Source organism: Apiospora phragmitis (genome assembly GCF_038363925.1).
Source record: "Apiospora phragmitis strain CBS 135458 chromosome Unknown utg000004l:1.0-3135199.0:1.0-3139288.0, whole genome shotgun sequence".
Lineage (NCBI taxonomy): Eukaryota > Fungi > Ascomycota > Sordariomycetes > Amphisphaeriales > Apiosporaceae > Apiospora > Apiospora phragmitis.
The window spans coordinates 2,567,688-2,587,260 of record NW_027117402.1 but is presented as its reverse complement, the minus strand read 5'-3'; the positions used below and the strand labels follow the sequence as shown (position 1 = coordinate 2,587,260).

Below are 19,573 nucleotides of genomic sequence, written 5' to 3'. Positions count from 1 at the left end.
CCCGGTCGAGGTTTTTCCAGACTTCATTTACGGTGCATTAGCTGCACTTGTTGGCCAATGATATCGTGGATGCTAACGCGATGCAGCATCATCTTACAGAACGGGGGGGGCAGTGTATCTGCAGAATCTTGGGTATCAACGCCATCAGAGTCTTTGTGGTATGTCTCACGGCCAGGCACTTCAACGCTATTCCTTCTGAGACGCTGCCCTGCTTACTCAGGATTGCTGTGAATCCATATATTTCTAGTTATTGGCCCCCAGCCCCCAACCACTCCCAATCCCGAGTCCGGTGTCTCCATACTGCCGGCCCCATCCGCGCGTGGCTGAGCCTTGGAGCTTGCCCAACTAGACAAGGTGAGATGATAGCTATATGCTTCCCAACGTCACGCGATGTTAGCTTTCACTGGATACTGGGCCAAGCCTAACTCAGCTCTTGGGGGCTGGGGGCCATTGGTTTTTTTATAGAATCGTCCTAGAGTAAGGCCGCAGGTTTAAACGAGTGATGCTGAAAGACTAGGAAACGAATGTTACGGTCCTGGAATCTCTTTCCATGTATATATGCATCCCCCTCTGTCCATCTTCTTTTTCTACACTTACGGCATCACAAGGTCGTATATGCAGTCCCTTTCGTCGCTGGGAGGCCACCAGCCCATATCATCCCTCTTAATTTGAAATCTTGGCGCGATGAAGTCACCTTGCATCCCCGCTTTGGTCAACCTGTCTGTCTACCTTTCCAGGCGGAATCCAAGACCTGCTTCGAGTATGAGTTGGCGCACTCAGTGAAAGGACCACGCATTCACCGAAGGCAATCACAGGAACACACTAGCTCGATCAAGCTCCCCGATCCTCCGCTTGCCGGCACCTCGGCATCCGCCCCTTCCCCCTCATATTCCCTAAGCTGTCAGGCGACAATTTTTTGGTCAATGGGATGCTACTGGCTGCAGGGACAAGTCAAAGGCAACCACATCTACATAACCTGATACAAGCAACTTTCAGTTGCCTTATTTACACTTCTCTTCCCTTTAGGGATTTTGCCCTGATTACAAAGCCATTCTACGACACGACATCACAGTCGAGCGCGATACCGATACCCGGATTGGCTACTAGCGCCATTTGGTTTTGCCCGGGAGATGTGCGCAGTTGTGGACAATGCATGGCGGGAGGTCCCTTGAGGCTCTTCAAGGCCCTTAAGGCCCTCAACATAACCTTCCACTGGTCGATGTGCTGGCAGTAGGGAATACGGGGTAACAAATTTGAAGGGGAGCACGGGTAATCCAACAATTGCGATTTGGTCCTCACTTTTACAGTGCCCTTCTTTCCGCACCCCTTGAACCCTTGAAGGGAATCGAGAGGCTGAATCAACAGAATGGCGTGAAGCGTTATAATCTATTGGGCGGCACTGGTATTTCGATACGTCTCTGTTGTCTATCAGCTTGCCCGATCTTTGATCTACGATTTCGAAATCTGAACCAAGGCTTCAAGCGCAAACTGAGTCAAAAATTCGAGATGGAACCAGCGTTCTCTTTCACACCTGCGCAGACGCAGTATTCTAATCCAATGCATTCGAACTTCTATTCACCCGCTTCTTTCAGCCAAGATTCGAGTTCCTACACCATGTGTGGCTCAACAAACGGTGGCAGCAACGGCGACGTGCAGCACAGCGCCGCCGCCGGAGTAGGCCATGCCAACACTGCCAGTGGCCCTAAAGCTGGAACCCCCAAGGAGTATTGCAGGTACGACTGACCCATACAGGTATTTTTAATGGGTAAAGCTAACATCGTTGAAGATTTCGTATGAGGACAGTTGACGAATGCTACAAGAGCCGGCTATACGCATCGGCACTGGAATACTACCTTTTGGCGAGGCCGAATTTGTCATCTGGCAGTGTATATTGCTTAATGACCCGATGCGACAGATATTTCCCAGACGCCAAGGCCATGCTGTGGCATCTAAGAGACTGTAACTATTTTGCAGAGGGAAATACGAGTGCCCAGAATGCAATACGACGGAGACATTCCGCACGACCTCCAAGAAGCAGTGCTCATGGCGACGCTCCAGACTCAGCAACAAAGCCATGAAGTTCCTTCAGGCCTCTGCAGAAGTGATCAGGCGCTTGACTAGCACCAAGTCAAAGTTGTGTCCAAATTGCCAGCATATCGTACAGAAGGATTTCAATCAGGAGCTTGCCAGCTATGGCACCTCAGTGCATGAATATAAGCAGGCACCACCCCCCCTCGTTTACTCAATGGCCGAGATGGAGACCCCACAACATTCTGAATGGAAGAAAAGCTTTGGTGCAAAACCAGAAAGCTCTTCGGCCGGTTCTTCATGGAGGAGTAACGAGCTCGATGGTAGTTATCTTCCATCAGAGCTACCGTGGGAGCATCTTCACGAGCAAAGTGGAGAGCAAAGCAACCAACAAAGGAGTGAACTATGCGGCGAATGGGGCGATCTTACTTTCAATCAAATGATGGACTTCGAGTCCACTGGAGTTCAAGGTGTTGCAGGCCGGCCTCAAGAGCCGAGCTCCAACGATGGCACGGCCCCAACAGAGGTCTCCTGCACATCTGCGAGCTCAGATGGAAGCTATTCGTCGAACGTTTCACCACCTTCCTCCGTCAGGTCTCCCAACGGACTCGGCGATACCAATCCTGTAAATTATGCCAACGTCAACTCCTTCTTGTCGATTTGCCCTGTGAATTCCACTTCAAACATTGAAGGGCCGTCTACAACAAACTTCTCAGGTCATATGTACACACAGTCTGCCCAAGTCCTTCTCCATGTTTGCGATCCCGATCTAGCAGCAGTAGACGTATCGCCAGGAGACTCGTTCGGAGGCAGTGCTGCTGCCAACACTGAAAGGGCGAATGTGCATTCTGGGCGACGGACGCCTCCTCTCAGTCGCCTGCATATTCCTTACAATACTCAAGCCCAGGAATGGTGGATGCATCGTTGGAACAGATGCTTGGCTTGGGCAACGCCAATACCACCGCCGCCGCATTCGCAACTCCAACGGTCCAAAGCTTTAGGAACTCAATGGCTGCTAGATCGTCAACGGACCCTTCCCCCGGAGGAGCACCATCACCCTTTACTACGCAGAGCAGCAAAAGCCCCCGCAGACAGGACAAGAACAGCGTCAGCTTCTCACCATCAATAAGACATGTCGCCGGGCTCGGCGGCCAGCAGCTATGGCTCCACTGGGGAGACTGATATGTCTCTGGGTAGTGGAGGCAACCCGACACCGTCGTCGTCGTCTGAGTTCTGCTGCGGTTGCGGCTTCACGCCTAGTGGCAATCCAGAAAAAAAAGCCACCTATTTCAACAAACACCGGATGACGCACGTCAAGCAGGAACACCATTGCCCCCATTGCGACAAAATATTCTCGCGAAAAGACAATGTCACTGCTCATGCCAAGAAATCGCATAGGGGAGTCTGAGTCTTCTGTCTCTCACCAGGGGTAGAAAGCACCTTGGAAGCGGAGACAGCGACCAGATCAGTCTGCAACGCAAGAAGTCACGGACCCACGATGACACGTTTGACTCGCTCCCAGCTCCGGGAAATGGGGGGCTATTTGATTGATGGGGTGGAAACCATGTTACTGGGCTATTTTACGGGATCTCCTTAATGTTTTACCGCACAGATATGGTCTCCTGATTATTTTCCTCCAAAATCTTTCATACCACCTTGGACTGCAACTCTGGAGCTACAGTGGTAGTAATATAACGAATCTACGACGTTTATGTTAAAAAATCCCAAATACGATTTACCTCTAATAACCTCTGTGCATTTGACCCGAACTAGTTGTAGACAGTTTCGGACTCCTGAGTTTTGAACTGAATCATAGGACTTTTACCACAAGCTTATTTAAGATCGTGAGATGACGCTTACTATACAAATTATACAAAATTACAGTGCGTAGTACAGCGGGAATAGATTGTGTGACTCACGACTGAATCTGTGATGAAATGCTAGGTCTGCGGGAATCTGTTGTCAACAGTCAAAAGGGAAGTGACCAGGATGGAAACTGAGGCTCAACTCAAGTTCCCTATAGGCATATTGGGAGGTTTTTAAACCCTAGAATAGTGTAGGGATAACATGTTTGGCTCTTACACAAGTGGGTGGGGTTGGATCTCCCTTTCCTATTAGGGCCCTACGAACCGAAATGTGGTATGCCACCGCATGTGTGAATACGAGCTACACTCGAGGCCCGTATTCTGAAACGCGGTAACCCGCCACAACACCATTAATGAGCATGATATCACTGTGTACGCAGCTTCTGCAACTGGTTTGGCGGTTTCCTGAGGAATGCAGGTCAGGACCCCGGAGCAGGGAAGAAGTACCTATCTGCATACTGGCGTGCCACTTCCACCAATACAAAGGCGTTCGTCATGATATCTAGTAGGTAGACTGGTCACCTTGAGAAGGGAATGAAGTTCCTTCTAATGTAGGGGGACGCCATTAGACCACCCCTTCCACCTCTTCCGTACTGCAGTGAAATAAAACCCGGTCATCGTCCTCTTGCCAAACACTGGAATATATCGCTCGATAGAACATCAACTCAACATCAATCATAGCAGCAGGCTCCAGAAATAATCTCCAAGAGTCTCCATATCAATCTGCCGCACGCATCTCACACTCAGATCGACCTCACTCACTCATCCACTCCACCATGGGCAAACACAGGTTAGTACAAAGTAGCCGCCCACGAAGGCCCAGTCAATGACCCCTTATCATCCTTGGGCTGTTACTGCGAGCGGATACCGTCGCAATCAAGTCTACTGACACGTTCTCAACAGCGACAAGGACGCACCGTCCTCTTCCTCCAAGAAACCCAAGAGCCATCATCATCACCATGGCTCATCGTCGTCATCCAAGTCCAAGTCCAAGTCAAAGAGCTCTTCTTCGTCCAACCACCATCACCATCATAACCACGACCATGAGCCCAGCCGGCTCGAGGTATACGTCACGGAGGACCGACCGGATGAGCGCTTCGCCCAGGGCATGCCGTCTGATCGCGGTAATCGTGCAGCGGACATGGCGCAATGGGATGCCCGATGGGAGTCAGCAAGTTCGAAGAGGTGACCGGGAATGCAAGTTGCATCAATGATACTCAGCTAAAGTTGATGGGTTCGAAAGGTGGCTGAGTAATGGGTCTTGTAGTTGGGAAGCAGAAGTAGGGATCGGCACGTGATCGGGATTCGAATAGGGGCCTTGTGATAGGCCAGGTTATCACAGCGTGGATGTTAGCAGCGAGGGTTTTACTAAGTACAAGGGCCTGGCTTTCGAGGATATTATCTATATTAGTTTGATCTTTGCATTGCATGACACTCTTCCAGTAGGCGGCAACGAGATGTTGGAGAGCATATGGTCGCGAACTTGTCGTACATCTCTTGTGGTGAAGTTGGATCAAGGTAGGTCGGAGCAAAGCACGGACCGTTCAATCAAGCCGAGAGAATCCACAAATTAAGTAAGAAACTGAGCCACTCCGGGAACTGTGGCTAGTGCAGGCTGGAGCTGGAGCACGGACAAATCACAAAAAAGGTTATTGCGGGGAGGGCTGGTCGACCCTAATCTTGGCGGCCTACGGTAATTCCCTCTTGCCTGTGCAGAATTTCGCGATCAGCCCCAACTTCGCAAAATTTCCGCTTGGCTCACTGAACATCCAACCCTCCACGTCGACGCCCAACTTCCGATCCCCTCCAGTCAATCACAGTCAACACCCTCCGACCTCACCAAACAACACCGCCAAAATGCCTGGAGGTATCACCGTCCGCGATGTCGATGTAGGTTCCTCCGATTGCTCAACACCTTGAGAGACGACCTCGCACACTGCAAGCCAAAAAAAGATGGGATTCGACAGACTTCGACTCTCTCTATCATTGCAAGTCCACAATATACACACCAGTTCTGGGCAGCATTGTAGCAGCAGAAGAGAAATGACTGGGTACACCCATGCAAGAGCTAGGATGGAAGATCACATTTGGAGCAGGCGCGAGGGAGTCGCAAGACTTCTGACGACGGAATCATGCTGATGTGTTTTATCTGCTTCAGGCGCAGAAGTTCATCGAGAACTACTCTTCTTTCTTGAAGCGTCAGGGCAAGCTGCCCATCCCCGGTAAGTCTGCTACGCCCTCGACTGAACTGCGAGGCCATTGTTGCTAACATTTTTCTGTCAGGTTGGGTCGACACTGTCAAGACCGGTCCTTCCCGCGAGCTTCCTCCCCGTAAGTTTTTGCATCTCTCTTCTACCACGCGTGGTTGTGTCGCATGGCAATACCTCTTGCTATCGTAATATGATGACTATAAACAACCATCCACAAAACCTGAGTTCGCTTGCGGACAAGGATTTCAACCTATTGTTGCTGAACGATACTTCCACACACTTCATTTTCTCACCGTTTCTGGTTGCGGCTTGTGTGGCGTCAGTGGCTAACCTGCTCCTTCTGCAGAGAACATTGACTGGTTCTACGTGCGCGCCGCTTCCGTCGCCCGCCACGTCTACATGCGCAAGACCGTTGGTGTCGGCCGTCTCCGAAAGGTCCACGGTACCGCCAAGAACCGAGGTGTCCGCCCCTCCAAGCACGTCGACGCCTCCGGTGGTGTCGACCGCAAGATCCTCCAGGCTCTTGAGAAGATCGGTGTCGTTGAGATCGATGAGGAGAAGGGTGGCCGCCGCATCACCCAGTCCGGCCAGCGTGATCTTGACCGTATCGCCAGACCACCGCTGAGGCTGAGGAGGAGGAGTCTGACGACGAGTAAGATGGTAGCATCGTTATGGCGCTATGAAATCGACTACGACTCTGACTTCTGATCGGGATTGGGATTCTGCGGTTCATGAGGCATGGATGGCGTTAAAAATGGATTGACAGTCTCGGACCTCGTAGTCCTGATGAATGGAGAGAGACAGTTTTACTGCCTCCAATGGATATTTTCCTCTGATACCAATTGATGCGTTGTGCTTTTCGGGATTATATGATATATTCCAATGAGCACCACGAGACCTCCTTGACAACTTACCCACCATCCGCACCTTGATCATCTTGATTCTTAACCCTGACGGACCAGAGCCCAAGTAGACCATTGGCATGACATCCATGATCTGATTCCTTCTCCAACCACAAATGGCCCTGCCCAACACTTTCCGTTCGATTTCCCATCCTGCCCCCTTCGTCTGATCTACTTGATATACCTAGTTTGCGCCCTATCATCCGCCTGACTCTGAAGTCGAGTTCCATCATCGTGAACCCGAGGCAAGCGCTCCTGCCAAAGCAGCCCATGGTAATTTCCATTGCCATCGCCTACTACATGACCTTCGTTCAGGATGCCCCAAGCATGATAAAGCTCTCGCTACAATAACCTCACATCCCACACAACCTGATCGTCTGTAGTCGAACATCGTCACAAATCCCAAACGGCCTCGTGAACGATCATCACGCTCTTTCCCCCAAGCTACACTACCCAACCCAGCCGTTGGATCGAATTGCGCCGCACAGAGGTATGTGGTAGCTTTCATCGTTTATTTTCAGCACCACTGCTTTCATTACCACCCTACCTTTTCAACTTTTACCTTGCCACTCTTATATCATACTGTACACATTCGGATGGAAGGTGTGTGATACTGACCAGCTTTCAGATGATTCATTCAATATTCCAATCTTAGCCTACAGCTCTTCATCACTGCATCACAAAGCTTCCCCTTGACCTGCTGGTGTACGTTCAGCATGACATGTCCAGAATGATGGCCATTTCCGAGGAATTGGACTCTCCCAAATACATGTGGCATGCCTGACTGGCAACTTGGAGAAAGTTGTGTCTACAGCAAATTCCCATCCTTCATCAGTAGAAGAGACGATCTCCGATGGATCAACGCCACTAATGCTGGCGTGCCTGATGAGCAATTACGAAGTTGTCAAGTTTCTGGTGGTTTTCAAGTCGGTCAACATATCGAAAGCGAACAGAATGAAAATTACAGCTATCGATTTTGCTCGTGAGAACGATCTCACAAGGTCAATAAAAGAAGAGTACATCGATGCGGGCGTCGGCAAGGAGAATGCACTGGCCGTTTTGAACAGGCCGGAAATATTGGGTCTGCTAGAATCTCCCGCGCGCCGAACCACTCTGAAGAACGAGCACCGACGTGGAGGCGACCTTAAGTACCACGATTACAAGTTTGCCAAGATCGGTACCAAGATCGGCGTTTACGGCCTCGTCAGCATGGTCGAAACGGGCATGTCCCTCACGCGGAACAAGACGATCGGCATGCTCATGCCCGCGGGCGACGATCTCCCGACCTTCACTCTGTTTGATTTCGCTGAACACGCGGAGAGCGCAGAAGTTTCGGGACCGACTTTATACGCTGCATCGGGATGGAAAGAAGACGACAAGCGGGACCCACAAGTGGTGGACTCCGAGAAATGGTGTTCGATTGCGCACCAGCTGGCGTCACGACGTATTGGCCATAAGTTCAAAACGGGGCAACGGGACAATGGCGCTCTTTCCGCCCACCGACATGCAGAAGGGACGCGGGGCCGCCTGTCATGTGGAAGTCCTACTGGCGACGATGTACGCCTTCTCGCTCACTGAGGGGCTGGTCGCCAGGCGGCCGGAGCAAACCGAGGAGGACTACGTCCGTGAGCAGCTTTTCCGTCTCAAGAAGATTCGAGAGATGATGTTGGGCAAGCGCCGCTACATGGTTATATATATCGACTCGTGGCCATGCCGCAGCTGCCTTGAGTACGTCGCGGCGATGGAGCATCTCACAGGCCTGTGGCTACGGATCAAGGCTGGTTGCGGGATGGGCCCGCCCCTAAGACTTGGAGGAAACAGAAGGGACGTATATGGCGAGGTCTTTGAGGATGAGGATGGCCTTAGTGCGGAAGTCGAGGGTGCTATGTGGGCGGATCCCAAATTGATGGACGGACACCGCTACCGAACTCCACAGGATGTCATGACCGACATACCATCAGGTAAGGGACCCAGAAACTCTCATATCACTCCAGCCTCGAGTCTCAAAGCTAATCAAAGAAACGCAAACAGAACACGATGAGACACCCTCGTCTATAGATGATGATGACGACTCAGCACACCCGGAAATGCTGTGCACGCCGCCAGTGACACCCCAAGATGTACTCGAAGTCAGCGGCCCGACGCAACTAGCATTCCGCGATCGTTTGAGCACGTTCGTGTGCCAACCGCAACTCAAACGCAGCATTCCGCGTCCAGAAAGAAAGGCTCGATATACCCCGTTCAAAGTCCCGAACCCGCTGGACTTCAGACCCTGGCCCCCCACGCCGGTATTGCACGATCCGTCTTTGAGCAGAATAACGCCGGACTCTGGCGACGAGACGGTTGTGGAGTCTATGGAAGTGGACGAAGAAGAAGAAGAAGACGAAGGAGAAGAAGAGAGTTATTGTTACAGCAACCTCCAGTTTGGGGCTCTTTAACGCATGGACTAGCAGGGATTACAGGAAATGCATTATCAGGGACATACCTTGGCGTTTGGAACTTCTTTTGATGGAAAGGTGTTTTATTACAAGGTCTACACAGAGGGATGGGATGCGTGTCGGTCAAGGGAATTGTGGATAGACATGAAGGCAATTAGGGTATCAGGGGTTATCAAGCAGCAGTAGCAATTATCCTATGATTGGGCAAACAATAGACAAACTCATCAGCATAAAATTCTTTCACACTGTGTCCTTTCCCCCGAGTAAGACATCCCCTTTTCGATATATTAGAAGAGACTCGGGGACGCCGATTGAGGTAAAGGAGGGAGGTTAAATGTTATCTAATTGCGCCTGAGGAAGACTACAATACCTTGTTGCTCTCGAGTGGAAAGACGTTTCGCCCTTTCCTACTGCAATAACTCCAAGATGGGTTTCTGGCCAATGCAACATTCGGGCAGTCTCATACGAACCCGCGTGCAGCTCCACCTCCTGGATACGAGGGACTGATTAGAGCACCAACAGCGCCGAGGTATTTCATCTAGTGAGAAGGAAGCCGAGAACCGAGTAGTAATCATCATGAATGAGTGCTTCATTAAGATGTCCCATCTTGTGTTGTTTGAATCATGGGCATTTGCTGCAAAGCAACTGCGATTAGATGTTTGCTGCGGTACGTGTAGTTGAGCTACACTCGTAGCCAAGTTCATCGGTTTGGTCTCCTATGTCTGCTTCGGTGTGGCTTGACGCCATAGTCGTAGGTCCTGTTTCAGGCCGTAACATACCAAGTCAGGTTCCTTCTCAGTTTCAATGCTGATTGGAAGTAGCAAGTTCACTGTAGGCACTCCTACTCCCCTATCAACATTTCCCCACGAAGAGAACGCAACACATCCCGATCTTCGCTTTTCCAGGTTTCAACCCGAAAGTAAACGATCGGCCTCTTCTGCCACTGCATCTGGCTCCCAGAAGTCACCCGGCCGGTCCTTAGGACGCATTATACGCTTCCAGTTCTCATAATCCAGAATAGCACACGGAGACACGCCCTTATCCAGTATCCACCCCTCGTCGCCTTCGTTCATAGAGGGCATCCCCACCAACTACCTCAGGTTGTGCTCAGAGGCAGCAAAACACGTATGGACCCACCACGAACGCCCGAAGCTTCCTGCCGGTACCCGGAGAAAAGATTCTCATATAATCGTCGTTGTCGTTGTCGTCGCCGGCGCCAGACCGCTTCCCTCGCTCTGCATACGGCGCGATCCTCTGGGACTCGGTATAGCTGTGGGGCTGCGCGCTGGGCAGAATCTGCATTGTCTCCGAGTCTTCAAAGTACGGGATGTGGCGAAGGAGCCGTGCCGCCGCGGGGCTGAGACCAAGACTGGCTGCCACTTCGGTACGTCCAAGCTCTGGCCAGCCCTTCTGGCGGTGGATGAGGCGATGTCTAGTTGCGGGCGATGGCATGGGTTTTGGAAATGAGCTTATAATAGGACGTGATTGCCGTGATGGTCTCATCGTGCTGCCATACCAATGACATGATTTGATAGGGGGATGTTTTCACGGAGTTCGGATTCGACGAAAAGGGAGGAAATGGAAGGAAGAGGGGGATGGGGCTACCTGTTCATTCACAGAACATGTAACATTGTAAATGCCAACCGTGAGGTTTCAGACGTCTAATCATATCCACCCAAAGTGACACTACATCATCTATACTCTTGTTTTGATCATTACGCGACCAATTGGTCCGTAATCACGGCTACCAGGCAGAGGGATCGTGCAAAGTCCCCATCTTAGATGAAGTTCGGAATGTTGCCATGATACTGGTCTTAGTAAAGACGAAACAATTCAACAAATGATCAGAAATAAACAAACTTTTTCTCCGTATACCCAAGTAATTATGCCACAGTGACAATTTAAACTGTAACACTGGTTGGTTAAAGCAAAGCGCAAAGAGTCCGCCGGTCCACGTTACAATTTGGTAACATCTCATGAATGGAGAGTAATCATAAACCTCTCCATTCATGAGATATTACCAAAGAATACCACCAAAACCGCCGCATACCTGAGATAGGTCAGCTTGTCCATCGATATGTATTAGATTGTAAGCTCAGGTACATACCCTGCCGCCGCAGCGAAGATCTCATGGCGCTTGGCCTTGGTGAAGAGCGAGAGCACAGCTGAGAACACCAGCACGAACACGATCATGACCCCGATGCTCACTGTGTACGACTTGTCATTGGGATGGCCGTTCAGCAGCCTGTAGAGGATGAGAATGGGCAAGACGAGAAGGCTCAGCAGCACCAGGCATAGGATGGCGGTATTGAAGCAGTCCTTACGGCTCTTGTTGTAGTAATGTAAGTCGGGGTCGTCTGTCTTCTCCAATTCGCGCTATGAAGCTCTCTTGTTAGAGTAGGCAGCAAGTTAGTAACTAGAAGTGGAAATACCTTTGTGCAGAATACTCTCTATAAAACGAATGGAGTTAGTCATCAAAACCTCAATGTGATAACGCATATCCAGGGGCGAGTAATCACCTGTAGTAATGAACAGTGGAAAGTCCGAAGCAGCCTCTCAGTGAAAGAGTCTAAGACTGCCATCTCTCGTCCATCTCGCAAAGTGATCAGATCTTCCTTCTGGTAGATGAAACCGTACTCCTCGTCCATCAACGGCTTTCTGCCGAATAGGTGTGCTTCGACACTCTGGTAATCCCTTTCGGCTGGTCTGTTGAGGGACACCATCTGCTGCGCCTTCAAAACCCACTCATCTAGCCAACATCATAAGCAATTTGATCTTGTTGTTATAAGAATAGTCACGATACATACCGTACTTTCCCAAGACTACCTCTTCTCTCGTCCAGGACCTGGGTCCGCGTCAGTGCCGTTGGCACTCTCTTGGCCAATTCCTTGCACTCTGCTTCGTCATAGTCCCTAGACATGAGACATTTCTTGCTTGTCTCATTGCCATCCGCGTCATCGTCGTCGCTCTCATCCAATAGTTGCTCTAGCTTCCGCAGCTTGTCCTGCAACCTCAGAAGTGTGCGGGCGTGCAGATACCCGAAGCGGCGATAGATCATAAAGTTTTCATCGCTATCGAGGAATGTTGCAACTGATCGATAACTCCTCTCTTGGTACTTCACTAAGACCCAAGCAGCACTCGTTAGAAAAGACCAGATTTTGGTTTGCGAGCCTTATAACATACGTTTCCTATCGCGTGGCTCCCTGGCCGAATCAAGGGCTTTCTTCTCTTTCGCCCACTGCCACGACTTGAAAGAGGGGCTTGATATCCTCTTAGTGATCGTGGCCTTCAAACTTGGTTCTGAAGTAGCCTCTGATGCCGTTCTGATAGGTTGGCTACCGGGAAGGCCTTTCTCGGGGTCGGAGCAGAAAGAGATAGGGGAGTTCATGGTGTTTCGGCAGCAATGGAGGGTATAGCGATTAGTGAATTACGCATCAAACCAACTCGAGGAAAGGCATAGATGGTGGGTATAGTAGAAAGTGGATTTGGAGAAGGGCTAGAGCATTTATCTCGTGTTCGTGTCTATCAACCTCAAGTCGAGTATGCCTAACACGAAGCAGGCTCTGGCAAAAGGAAGCCCGAAGGCATGGTGCTACTGTACGCCCCCTGTCCTGGGGCTCAGCCGAAGAGGGGTAACGATAACAGAGCCCGATTCTTGACCAATCATCGATTTCCGGCTGCCTTATTCACCTTCTTCTGCGGCACCCACTCCCCCTTCTTGTACAACACGCCGTTGTTTTCCTTGATTTGGTACCAATATGTCTCATCCTCCCCCTTCTTCACATTTGTGATTTTGAATTCGCTGAATCCTTCCTTCGTTGAAGGCCGGAACCAAATCTCATTGCCGACCTCATATTTCGGCATTGGCTGCGGAGACCTGTTAGCAATCAGCTGGCGGCACGCCAATTCTTGACATACATCTGTTGGGTTGGCTGTGTCCACACGATGAGACCGCTCTTCGGGGGTCGAAGGACGACGCTACGTGGGTGTCAGCAATAGCCTGACAGTGACAGATGTGTAAAAACCCCGCCTACCTCCTCACCAGAGTCCTGCATTTCGGGCATGGTCTAGGCGGATTCTTTCCTGGGCGAAGAGTCCGATCGAAAGTGAGCTGTCAAATGAGATTCAGTGGAGGGACGGAAGAATCAGAAAGCCTGGGGGGCAAGGCAGATTTAAGACGGCAGTTACCATGTGCAGGACGAGGCTCTGAAGCTTGCTCACCCCCTCTTACCCATGATTACCGGCTGCAGAATCGTATGACCTCATTGGAGAAGCCCATCAGCCACTATGCGGGATTGACCAATGGCGGTTTCGTGCCGCCCGACCTCCCGCAATCTTCAACGTAATTTCGAATTTCACCTTCCAGGGAGCCTTACTGCGGCAATTCCGGGGGCTTAGAACATGGTGAGTAAGCACATGAGGGCTCCTTTCTGTATGTATATAATGTTACTGGAGGATTACCATCTGTTGCCTCACTCTTTCCAACCATTGAGACCGAGTCTTTTCCATCTGTGCTCACGAGGAAGAGGCAAGAATCCCAGCTGACTGTGTATCTCAACACCATTGGCAGAATGGCGTCGCCTGAGAGTCGCCACGTTTCAACCCCAAGTCCACTCCCTCGAGTATCCGAGCCAAACCCGACCCAGGAATCCCCAACCCAGGAGTCCCCAATCCAGGAATACCAAGATGAAGACGCAACACAGGATTCCAAGCTCAAAGCCCTATGGGACAGTGAGATGGGGGATCTCAACCACCCGTACACCCCCTACACCAAGGTGTCTGTTCTTTTGCTGTCCTGGCACAAAGAGATTGATGACCTAAAGACGGACCATGAGGTGAGCCCTGAACATCTGGAAGGGCTCCCGTAGAAACTGACGCTCAATAGGTCACCGATCTGGAAAACCTTTTCAAGGACAAGTTCATGTTCGATACAACCAGACAGATCTTGACGAAGGATTCCAGAACATCGGCGCAAGCTCAAGTAAACCACTATCTCGCCAAGTTCGTCTATGAGAACGACAACACGAACACCATGTTCATAATCTACTACGCTGGACACGGCAGACCAGGCAATGATCGAGGGAAGTTGAAACTGACGGCGTAAGTATTCACCCATCATCTTGCATTTACCCGCAGGCCTGACCCTCATAACAGGTCGTCCTCGCATCGAGGCGAGAGCAACACCGATTTCCACGAGGTTGTCTGGAACTCAGCCGAGAGCAACATCAGGAACACCAGCGCCGACGTGCTCGTCATTTTCGACTGCTGCCACGCCGGCGAGCTGGCGCGCATGGTCCGCGGAAACCGCGCGTTCGAGTATCTCGCCGCCACGTCCGCCAACTCGACCACGAGGAAGCCAGGTCCCCAGTCGTTCACGAGCGCGCTCATCTGGTCGTTGGGCCACCTCCTGGAGAAGCACATCCCCTTTTCTACCACGGAGCTGGTTCGCATCATTGACAATGACGCGCCCGATTTCCCGGAAGAGCAGTCTCCGAGGTTGGCGGAAGGGCCCAATCCCACCCATCGGAAGATCATGATTGCTCCCCTGACGAAAGAGTCGATAAAGATAGCGGAAGAGGCCCCTAAGACAGATGACAAGGAGGACCTGAGCGAGGAACGAAGGCGAGACTTGCACCTTCGATTCACCTTCGATTGTGATGACATCAAAGAACCCAACCTCATCAAGGGGTTCGCTGGCCAGATCAGGAACCTCATTCACAACGGCGGAAACAAAGCTAAGGCCGTCTCCTGGGAAGGAATCCACCGGCCAAGCTGCGGCCCGAGTCAGTACATCGCTCCCGGGATATACCACGTCAATTACAAGGATGCCTTGGTCACGCAGTCGCTCCGCTACTTTACCAACAGTCTTGGTCGCATTAGGAGTGCTCGCAGCGAAAGATCCCCGGCCGAGGAGCCCCGCCCCCTTCTGAAGAATAGGATCGAAGCCCCCTTATCCCCGGCGTCTGAGATTGTCGAGGACCAAGGGGTGTCTACTATTGAGAAGGCACTCTCTGCTGGTGATATCAGCGACGACCACACTGTCTTACAGCATCCGCCTAACCTGCTGGATGGCGGACAGACTGCCCCGGGTATTACGCTTCCGAGAGAGCCGAAGAGAAAGCGAGGCGACAACAACGAGGTTGATGCCGATGGTCCCGCTGCAGCCGCTAAGCGTCGCAGGTCTGGCAAGAAGGCTTAGCTCTTGAGGAGGTCCGCGCAGGCCAAGAAACAAATACATTCTCTATTTGGTATACAAACGGATGTATGCAATATGACTGTGGGAGGTTGATATCTTCTACGTTTCTGGCTAGGTACCTGTAGTAATCGTAACGAGCACGCCAAGCACTCTGCCCAGAGTCTCCAGCCTTAGACCATGAACTTCGCCAATTGGGCGGCTGCGCTGTCATGATCCAATGTCATCAGAGTGCTTTCCTTCTGCTGCTCCATCTTCATCTCGACGAAGGTTTCCATTACCTCTAGCTCCCGCTGGGTGAAAAGATCCAGACTTGCATGATAATCTCTGTCCTCATTTGGTCCGAAATATCTTTCATCCAAGTGCCGCCAGAAGATGAAGTCGAATGCCCAACTATTTCTGGCGGCGTAGCTGATCATCCAAGTCTGCTTCTCCCAGCTTTCCCTCATTTGCTGTGAGAGGGGGATTTCATTGTCGCTTGACAGGGAGAGTGTCGCCATGCTGTCAGTAGTCTCGGAGACGGCTTTCCTCTTCTTTTTCCTCGCCCTCCAAAACACGGAGAAAGGTCTCAAGACGCGATCTGTATGCGTCCATGAAGGATGCGTAACCCGCAGACCAGTAATCTGGGCTCTTCAGGAGTAGCCACCAAGGGGATCGGAAGAAAACTGGGCCGGTGCCGAGTAGACAAACTCCCAGTCTATGACGCCGACGACGCGGAGGTCCTTGTCAATTAAGACATTGGTAGGACGCAAATCCTCGGAGAATAGTCGAAATGTAGATGATGCAGCATCTGGGGCGTCCTTAGCCTCAAATCCAGATGCAAGTCGCCCCTTGGACGCCAGTCGCCGAAACAGTTGGCGATCCACGTATTTATCCCGCGCGTCTTCCTCGTCGTCAACGGCATCATTGCGCAAAATGCATATCGTCCAAGGCTGCATACCACTCATCGGCAGAGGAGTATGTTTGGGATGGTAGTACCGTCTCAGGCATGCCAGTGAACTCTACCAGAGAGTTCATGTTCTGGATGAGAGGCCGGCCCGACACAGAGAAGCTTCCGTCCTCGTCTTGAACCAAGGAACCGATTCGAGGAAATGTAAGAGTAGACAGCTGAAGCAGGAAGTTCGCCATCCGACCATACAAAAACTCCAGTCGATAGAAGATGTTGTATCCCCTCGGATCGGCCGGTGAAGCTCTACGGCCTCACCGGGCCTGTGCTTGTTGATGAGGCTAGCAATTGCACGGTATACATCCGCCTTGTTCAGCGACCTCTCCCACGTTTCGGCCTCTTCGTCATCCCTCTCCCAGGCAAGGTCGTCCTTGTGCATACGCACGTATCTGAGCTTGGTCGGCATACCGAAAATTTCAGTAGATCTAAACTAAACCATCGGCAGACCCAGACGACTCCGATGGCCTAATGAACAACGCCATGGCCTATCCACTATTATGGGGGAAACCAGCCCCACCCACGGCTCTCCAGCTCTTCCCCGCAGACGCTGATTGGAGCGCTTAAAGACTCAAGCCGCACCGCCTTGAACTCTGAAGCTTCTTGCGACGTCCCGTTAGCGTTTCCTCCCCGATCGACCAATGGCGTGGCAGTCCCGGATGGAGCCTATGGAGCACAGGCCGGGGTTCGTTCCTTTGACGACTGCAGACCGCCGCGTGATGGTGAGCCGATCGAAATCTGGCGGGGAAGAGTTTGGGGTTTCTGCGGGGATGGGGAGAATGACGGGCAAAATCGTCCTGTTCTCGAACGCGGATTGGTCGAAAGACCACCCACTTTCCTACCCCCGGAGCTTGGAGGTTGGGGGGCTCGGTGCGTTTTCGGAACCTGGTGAGGGAGCTGCCGACTTCTCACGAGTCAGTCGACTTTGCCTTGCCCTCCTGGCTTGGCTGCATCTATGCGCGTGACGTATATGAAGCATCGTATGCCCTCGCACCCAATCCCTTCGCCGGGTGTGTCTGTCTGCACTCAGTCCTCAACCTTGGCTATGGTCACATTCAACTGCTAATCCAGCCAAGCGAGTGTCAACCATTACAGCGATAAGAACTTCATTGCCAGAGACTCTGCATGAGATAAGAACCAGACAACCGCCACCATGATGGAGCGCCTCCCGGGCTTCAACGTCGCCAACTTCCTCGAGAAGCGGCAGCTGCTCGTCGCCATCAACTGCGTCGCCGCCCTGTCCATCTTCTTCTTCGGCTATGACCAGGGCATGATGGGCGGCGTCAACAACGCCAAGGACTACATCGACCTCATGGGCTTCGGCCACGTCAACCCCGCCACCAACGCCCCCGTCATCACCGACTCGCTGCTGCAGGGCGGCATCGTCTCCGTCTACTACCTGGGCACCCTGTGCGGCTGCCTGTTCGGCGGCTGGATCGGCGACAAGCTCGGCCGCATCAGGACCATCGCCGTGGGCGCCGGCTGGGCCATCATCGGGGCGACGCTGCAGTGCTCGGCTATGAACCATGATTGGATGATCTGCGGTAAGTGAAGCGGCGGCGGCGGCGAGAACCATAACCATATCATAGCCTGTGTGTACCACTTTTACTAACCTAGTCAAACATAGCTCGCTTTGTGAACGGCATCGGTACCGGCATCCTCAACGCCATCGTGCCGGTCTGGGCCACGGAGACGGCCGAGCACACGTCGCGCGGCCAGTTCATCGCCATCGAGTTCACGCTCAACATCTTCGGCGTCGTCGTGGCCTACTGGCTCGAGTTCGGCCTATCCTTCATCGACCACGGCGAGAGCGCGTTCCGGTGGCGGTTCCCCATCGCCTTCCAGATCCTCCCGCTCCTCGTGCTGCTGGCGACGGTCTGGTTCCTGCCCGAGTCGCCGCGCTGGCTCGTGAAAGTGGGCCGCGACGACGAGGCCCAGTTCATCCTGCGCCGCCTCCGCGGCTCCACGGGCGACGACGCCGTCCGCGCCGACCTCGAGTACAACGACATCCGCAACATCGCCCAGCTCGAGACCAAGGAGTCCAAGAACAACTCGTACTACCACATGTTCTTTAATATCGGGTCTGGTGAGCTGCATACGGGCCGCCGCGTGCAGCTGGTCATCTGGCTTCAGATCATTCAGGAATGGGTTGGTATCGCTGGAGGTTCGTGTTCTTCTCCCCATTTTCGCGATGTAGGACTCCGATACTAATATGTTTATCTACATAGTCACTGTGTACGCCCCCACCATCTTCCGCATCGCCGGCTTCGACACGGAGAAGAGCCAGTGGATCAGCGGGCTCAACAACATCTTCTACATGTTCGCGACCCTCATCTGCGTCTTCACACTGGACCGCATCGGCCGCCGCTGGACGCTGTATTGGGCGCCGTCGGCCAGGGCATCGCCATGTTCCTCGCGGGCGCCTTCTCGAAGCTAGGCCAGGAAGCGACGGCGAGCGGCGAATTGAGCAAGGCCAGCTCGTACGGCGCCGCGGCCGCCTCGTTCGTCTTCATCTTCACCTCGGTCTTCGGCGCGACCTGGCTGACGGTCCCCTGGCTGTACCCGGCCGAGATCTTCCCGCTGCAGGTGCGCGCCAAGGGCAACGCGTGGGGCGTCGTCGGCTGGTCCATCGGCAACGGCTGGCTGACCTTGTTGTGCCCCGTCATGTTCGACGCCATCGGCGAGAACACGCTGCACATTTTTGGGGCTTGCAACGTGCTGGCCATCCCCGTCGTCTGGGCCCTGTACCCGGAGAGCAACCAGCGCACGCTCGAGGAGATGGATTTGTTGTTTGCCGCGCCCACGCCGTGGGTCTGGGACGCCGAGGCCACGTTCCGCCGCCTCAGCGCGGAGCGGCCGGAGCTCGTGGCGGCGGCGCATCGGCATGAGAAGGTCGTGGATCCCGAGGCGGGGTTGGGGGTGGGGGCGCGGCATGAGGAGCATGCGGTGGCGGGGGAGGAGAAGGATGCTTTGGCGGTGTCTCCGTAGGAGTTA

General features: G+C 52.6%; 13 protein-coding genes across 13 annotated transcripts; 8 read left to right on the top strand and 5 right to left on the bottom strand.

The window, feature by feature from the left end:
* Positions 1-1,614: 1,614 nt before the first annotated feature.
* Positions 1,615-2,121, top strand: PG994_003923 (uncharacterized protein; the record flags this gene model as incomplete). The annotated part of the gene is made up of 3 exons (XM_066855332.1): positions 1,615-1,733; positions 1,787-1,886; positions 1,975-2,121. The coding sequence occupies 3 exons, from the start codon at positions 1,615-1,617 to the stop codon at positions 2,119-2,121; spliced, it is 366 nt and encodes a 121-aa protein (XP_066719610.1).
* A 346-nt stretch (positions 2,122-2,467) lies between these two features.
* Positions 2,468-3,157, top strand: PG994_003922 (uncharacterized protein; the record flags this gene model as incomplete). Its single annotated transcript, XM_066855331.1, has 1 exon — positions 2,468-3,157. The coding sequence occupies one exon, from the start codon at positions 2,468-2,470 to the stop codon at positions 3,155-3,157; it is 690 nt and encodes a 229-aa protein (XP_066719609.1).
* A 1,512-nt stretch (positions 3,158-4,669) lies between these two features.
* PG994_003921 (uncharacterized protein) lies at positions 4,670-5,082 on the top strand (the record flags this gene model as incomplete). The annotated part of the gene is made up of 2 exons (XM_066855330.1): positions 4,670-4,683; positions 4,797-5,082. 2 exons carry the CDS (start codon positions 4,670-4,672, stop codon positions 5,080-5,082), a joined length of 300 nt encoding a protein of 99 aa, XP_066719608.1.
* A 668-nt stretch (positions 5,083-5,750) lies between these two features.
* On the top strand, positions 5,751-6,811 carry PG994_003920 (40S ribosomal protein eS19; the record flags this gene model as incomplete). Its single annotated transcript, XM_066855329.1, has 4 exons — positions 5,751-5,783; positions 6,052-6,115; positions 6,177-6,224; positions 6,450-6,811. The coding sequence occupies 4 exons, from the start codon at positions 5,751-5,753 to the stop codon at positions 6,809-6,811; spliced, it is 507 nt and encodes a 168-aa protein (XP_066719607.1).
* Positions 6,812-7,875: 1,064 nt separating this feature from the next.
* Positions 7,876-9,443, top strand: PG994_003919 (uncharacterized protein; the record flags this gene model as incomplete). Its single annotated transcript, XM_066855328.1, has 3 exons — positions 7,876-8,441; positions 8,464-8,966; positions 9,037-9,443. 3 exons carry the CDS (start codon positions 7,876-7,878, stop codon positions 9,441-9,443), a joined length of 1,476 nt encoding a protein of 491 aa, XP_066719606.1.
* Positions 9,444-10,550: 1,107 nt separating this feature from the next.
* Positions 10,551-10,895, bottom strand: PG994_003918 (uncharacterized protein; the record flags this gene model as incomplete). Its single annotated transcript, XM_066855327.1, has 1 exon — positions 10,551-10,895. One exon carries the CDS (start codon positions 10,893-10,895, stop codon positions 10,551-10,553), a length of 345 nt encoding a protein of 114 aa, XP_066719605.1.
* Positions 10,896-11,450: 555 nt separating this feature from the next.
* Positions 11,451-12,831, bottom strand: PG994_003917 (uncharacterized protein; the record flags this gene model as incomplete). The annotated part of the gene is made up of 5 exons (XM_066855326.1): positions 11,451-11,493; positions 11,551-11,819; positions 11,963-12,192; positions 12,270-12,563; positions 12,627-12,831. The coding sequence occupies 5 exons, from the start codon at positions 12,829-12,831 to the stop codon at positions 11,451-11,453; spliced, it is 1,041 nt and encodes a 346-aa protein (XP_066719604.1).
* A 275-nt stretch (positions 12,832-13,106) lies between these two features.
* Positions 13,107-13,507, bottom strand: PG994_003916 (uncharacterized protein; the record flags this gene model as incomplete). The annotated part of the gene is made up of 2 exons (XM_066855325.1): positions 13,107-13,310; positions 13,478-13,507. 2 exons carry the CDS (start codon positions 13,505-13,507, stop codon positions 13,107-13,109), a joined length of 234 nt encoding a protein of 77 aa, XP_066719603.1.
* Positions 13,508-14,014: 507 nt separating this feature from the next.
* Positions 14,015-15,642, top strand: PG994_003915 (uncharacterized protein; the record flags this gene model as incomplete). Its single annotated transcript, XM_066855324.1, has 3 exons — positions 14,015-14,278; positions 14,329-14,543; positions 14,598-15,642. The coding sequence occupies 3 exons, from the start codon at positions 14,015-14,017 to the stop codon at positions 15,640-15,642; spliced, it is 1,524 nt and encodes a 507-aa protein (XP_066719602.1).
* A 167-nt stretch (positions 15,643-15,809) lies between these two features.
* On the bottom strand, positions 15,810-16,136 carry PG994_003914 (uncharacterized protein; the record flags this gene model as incomplete). Its single annotated transcript, XM_066855323.1, has 1 exon — positions 15,810-16,136. One exon carries the CDS (start codon positions 16,134-16,136, stop codon positions 15,810-15,812), a length of 327 nt encoding a protein of 108 aa, XP_066719601.1.
* A 132-nt stretch (positions 16,137-16,268) lies between these two features.
* PG994_003913 (phosphotransferase family protein) lies at positions 16,269-16,583 on the bottom strand (the record flags this gene model as incomplete). The annotated part of the gene is made up of 1 exon (XM_066855322.1): positions 16,269-16,583. The coding sequence occupies one exon, from the start codon at positions 16,581-16,583 to the stop codon at positions 16,269-16,271; it is 315 nt and encodes a 104-aa protein (XP_066719600.1).
* Positions 16,552-17,146, top strand: PG994_003912 (uncharacterized protein; the record flags this gene model as incomplete). Its single annotated transcript, XM_066855321.1, has 4 exons — positions 16,552-16,593; positions 16,645-16,729; positions 16,786-16,980; positions 17,028-17,146. The coding sequence occupies 4 exons, from the start codon at positions 16,552-16,554 to the stop codon at positions 17,144-17,146; spliced, it is 441 nt and encodes a 146-aa protein (XP_066719599.1).
* Positions 17,147-17,732: 586 nt separating this feature from the next.
* PG994_003911 (mfs monosaccharide protein) lies at positions 17,733-19,567 on the top strand (the record flags this gene model as incomplete). Its single annotated transcript, XM_066855320.1, has 3 exons — positions 17,733-18,123; positions 18,207-18,743; positions 18,858-19,567. 3 exons carry the CDS (start codon positions 17,733-17,735, stop codon positions 19,565-19,567), a joined length of 1,638 nt encoding a protein of 545 aa, XP_066719598.1.
* Positions 19,568-19,573: the final 6 nt, after the last annotated feature.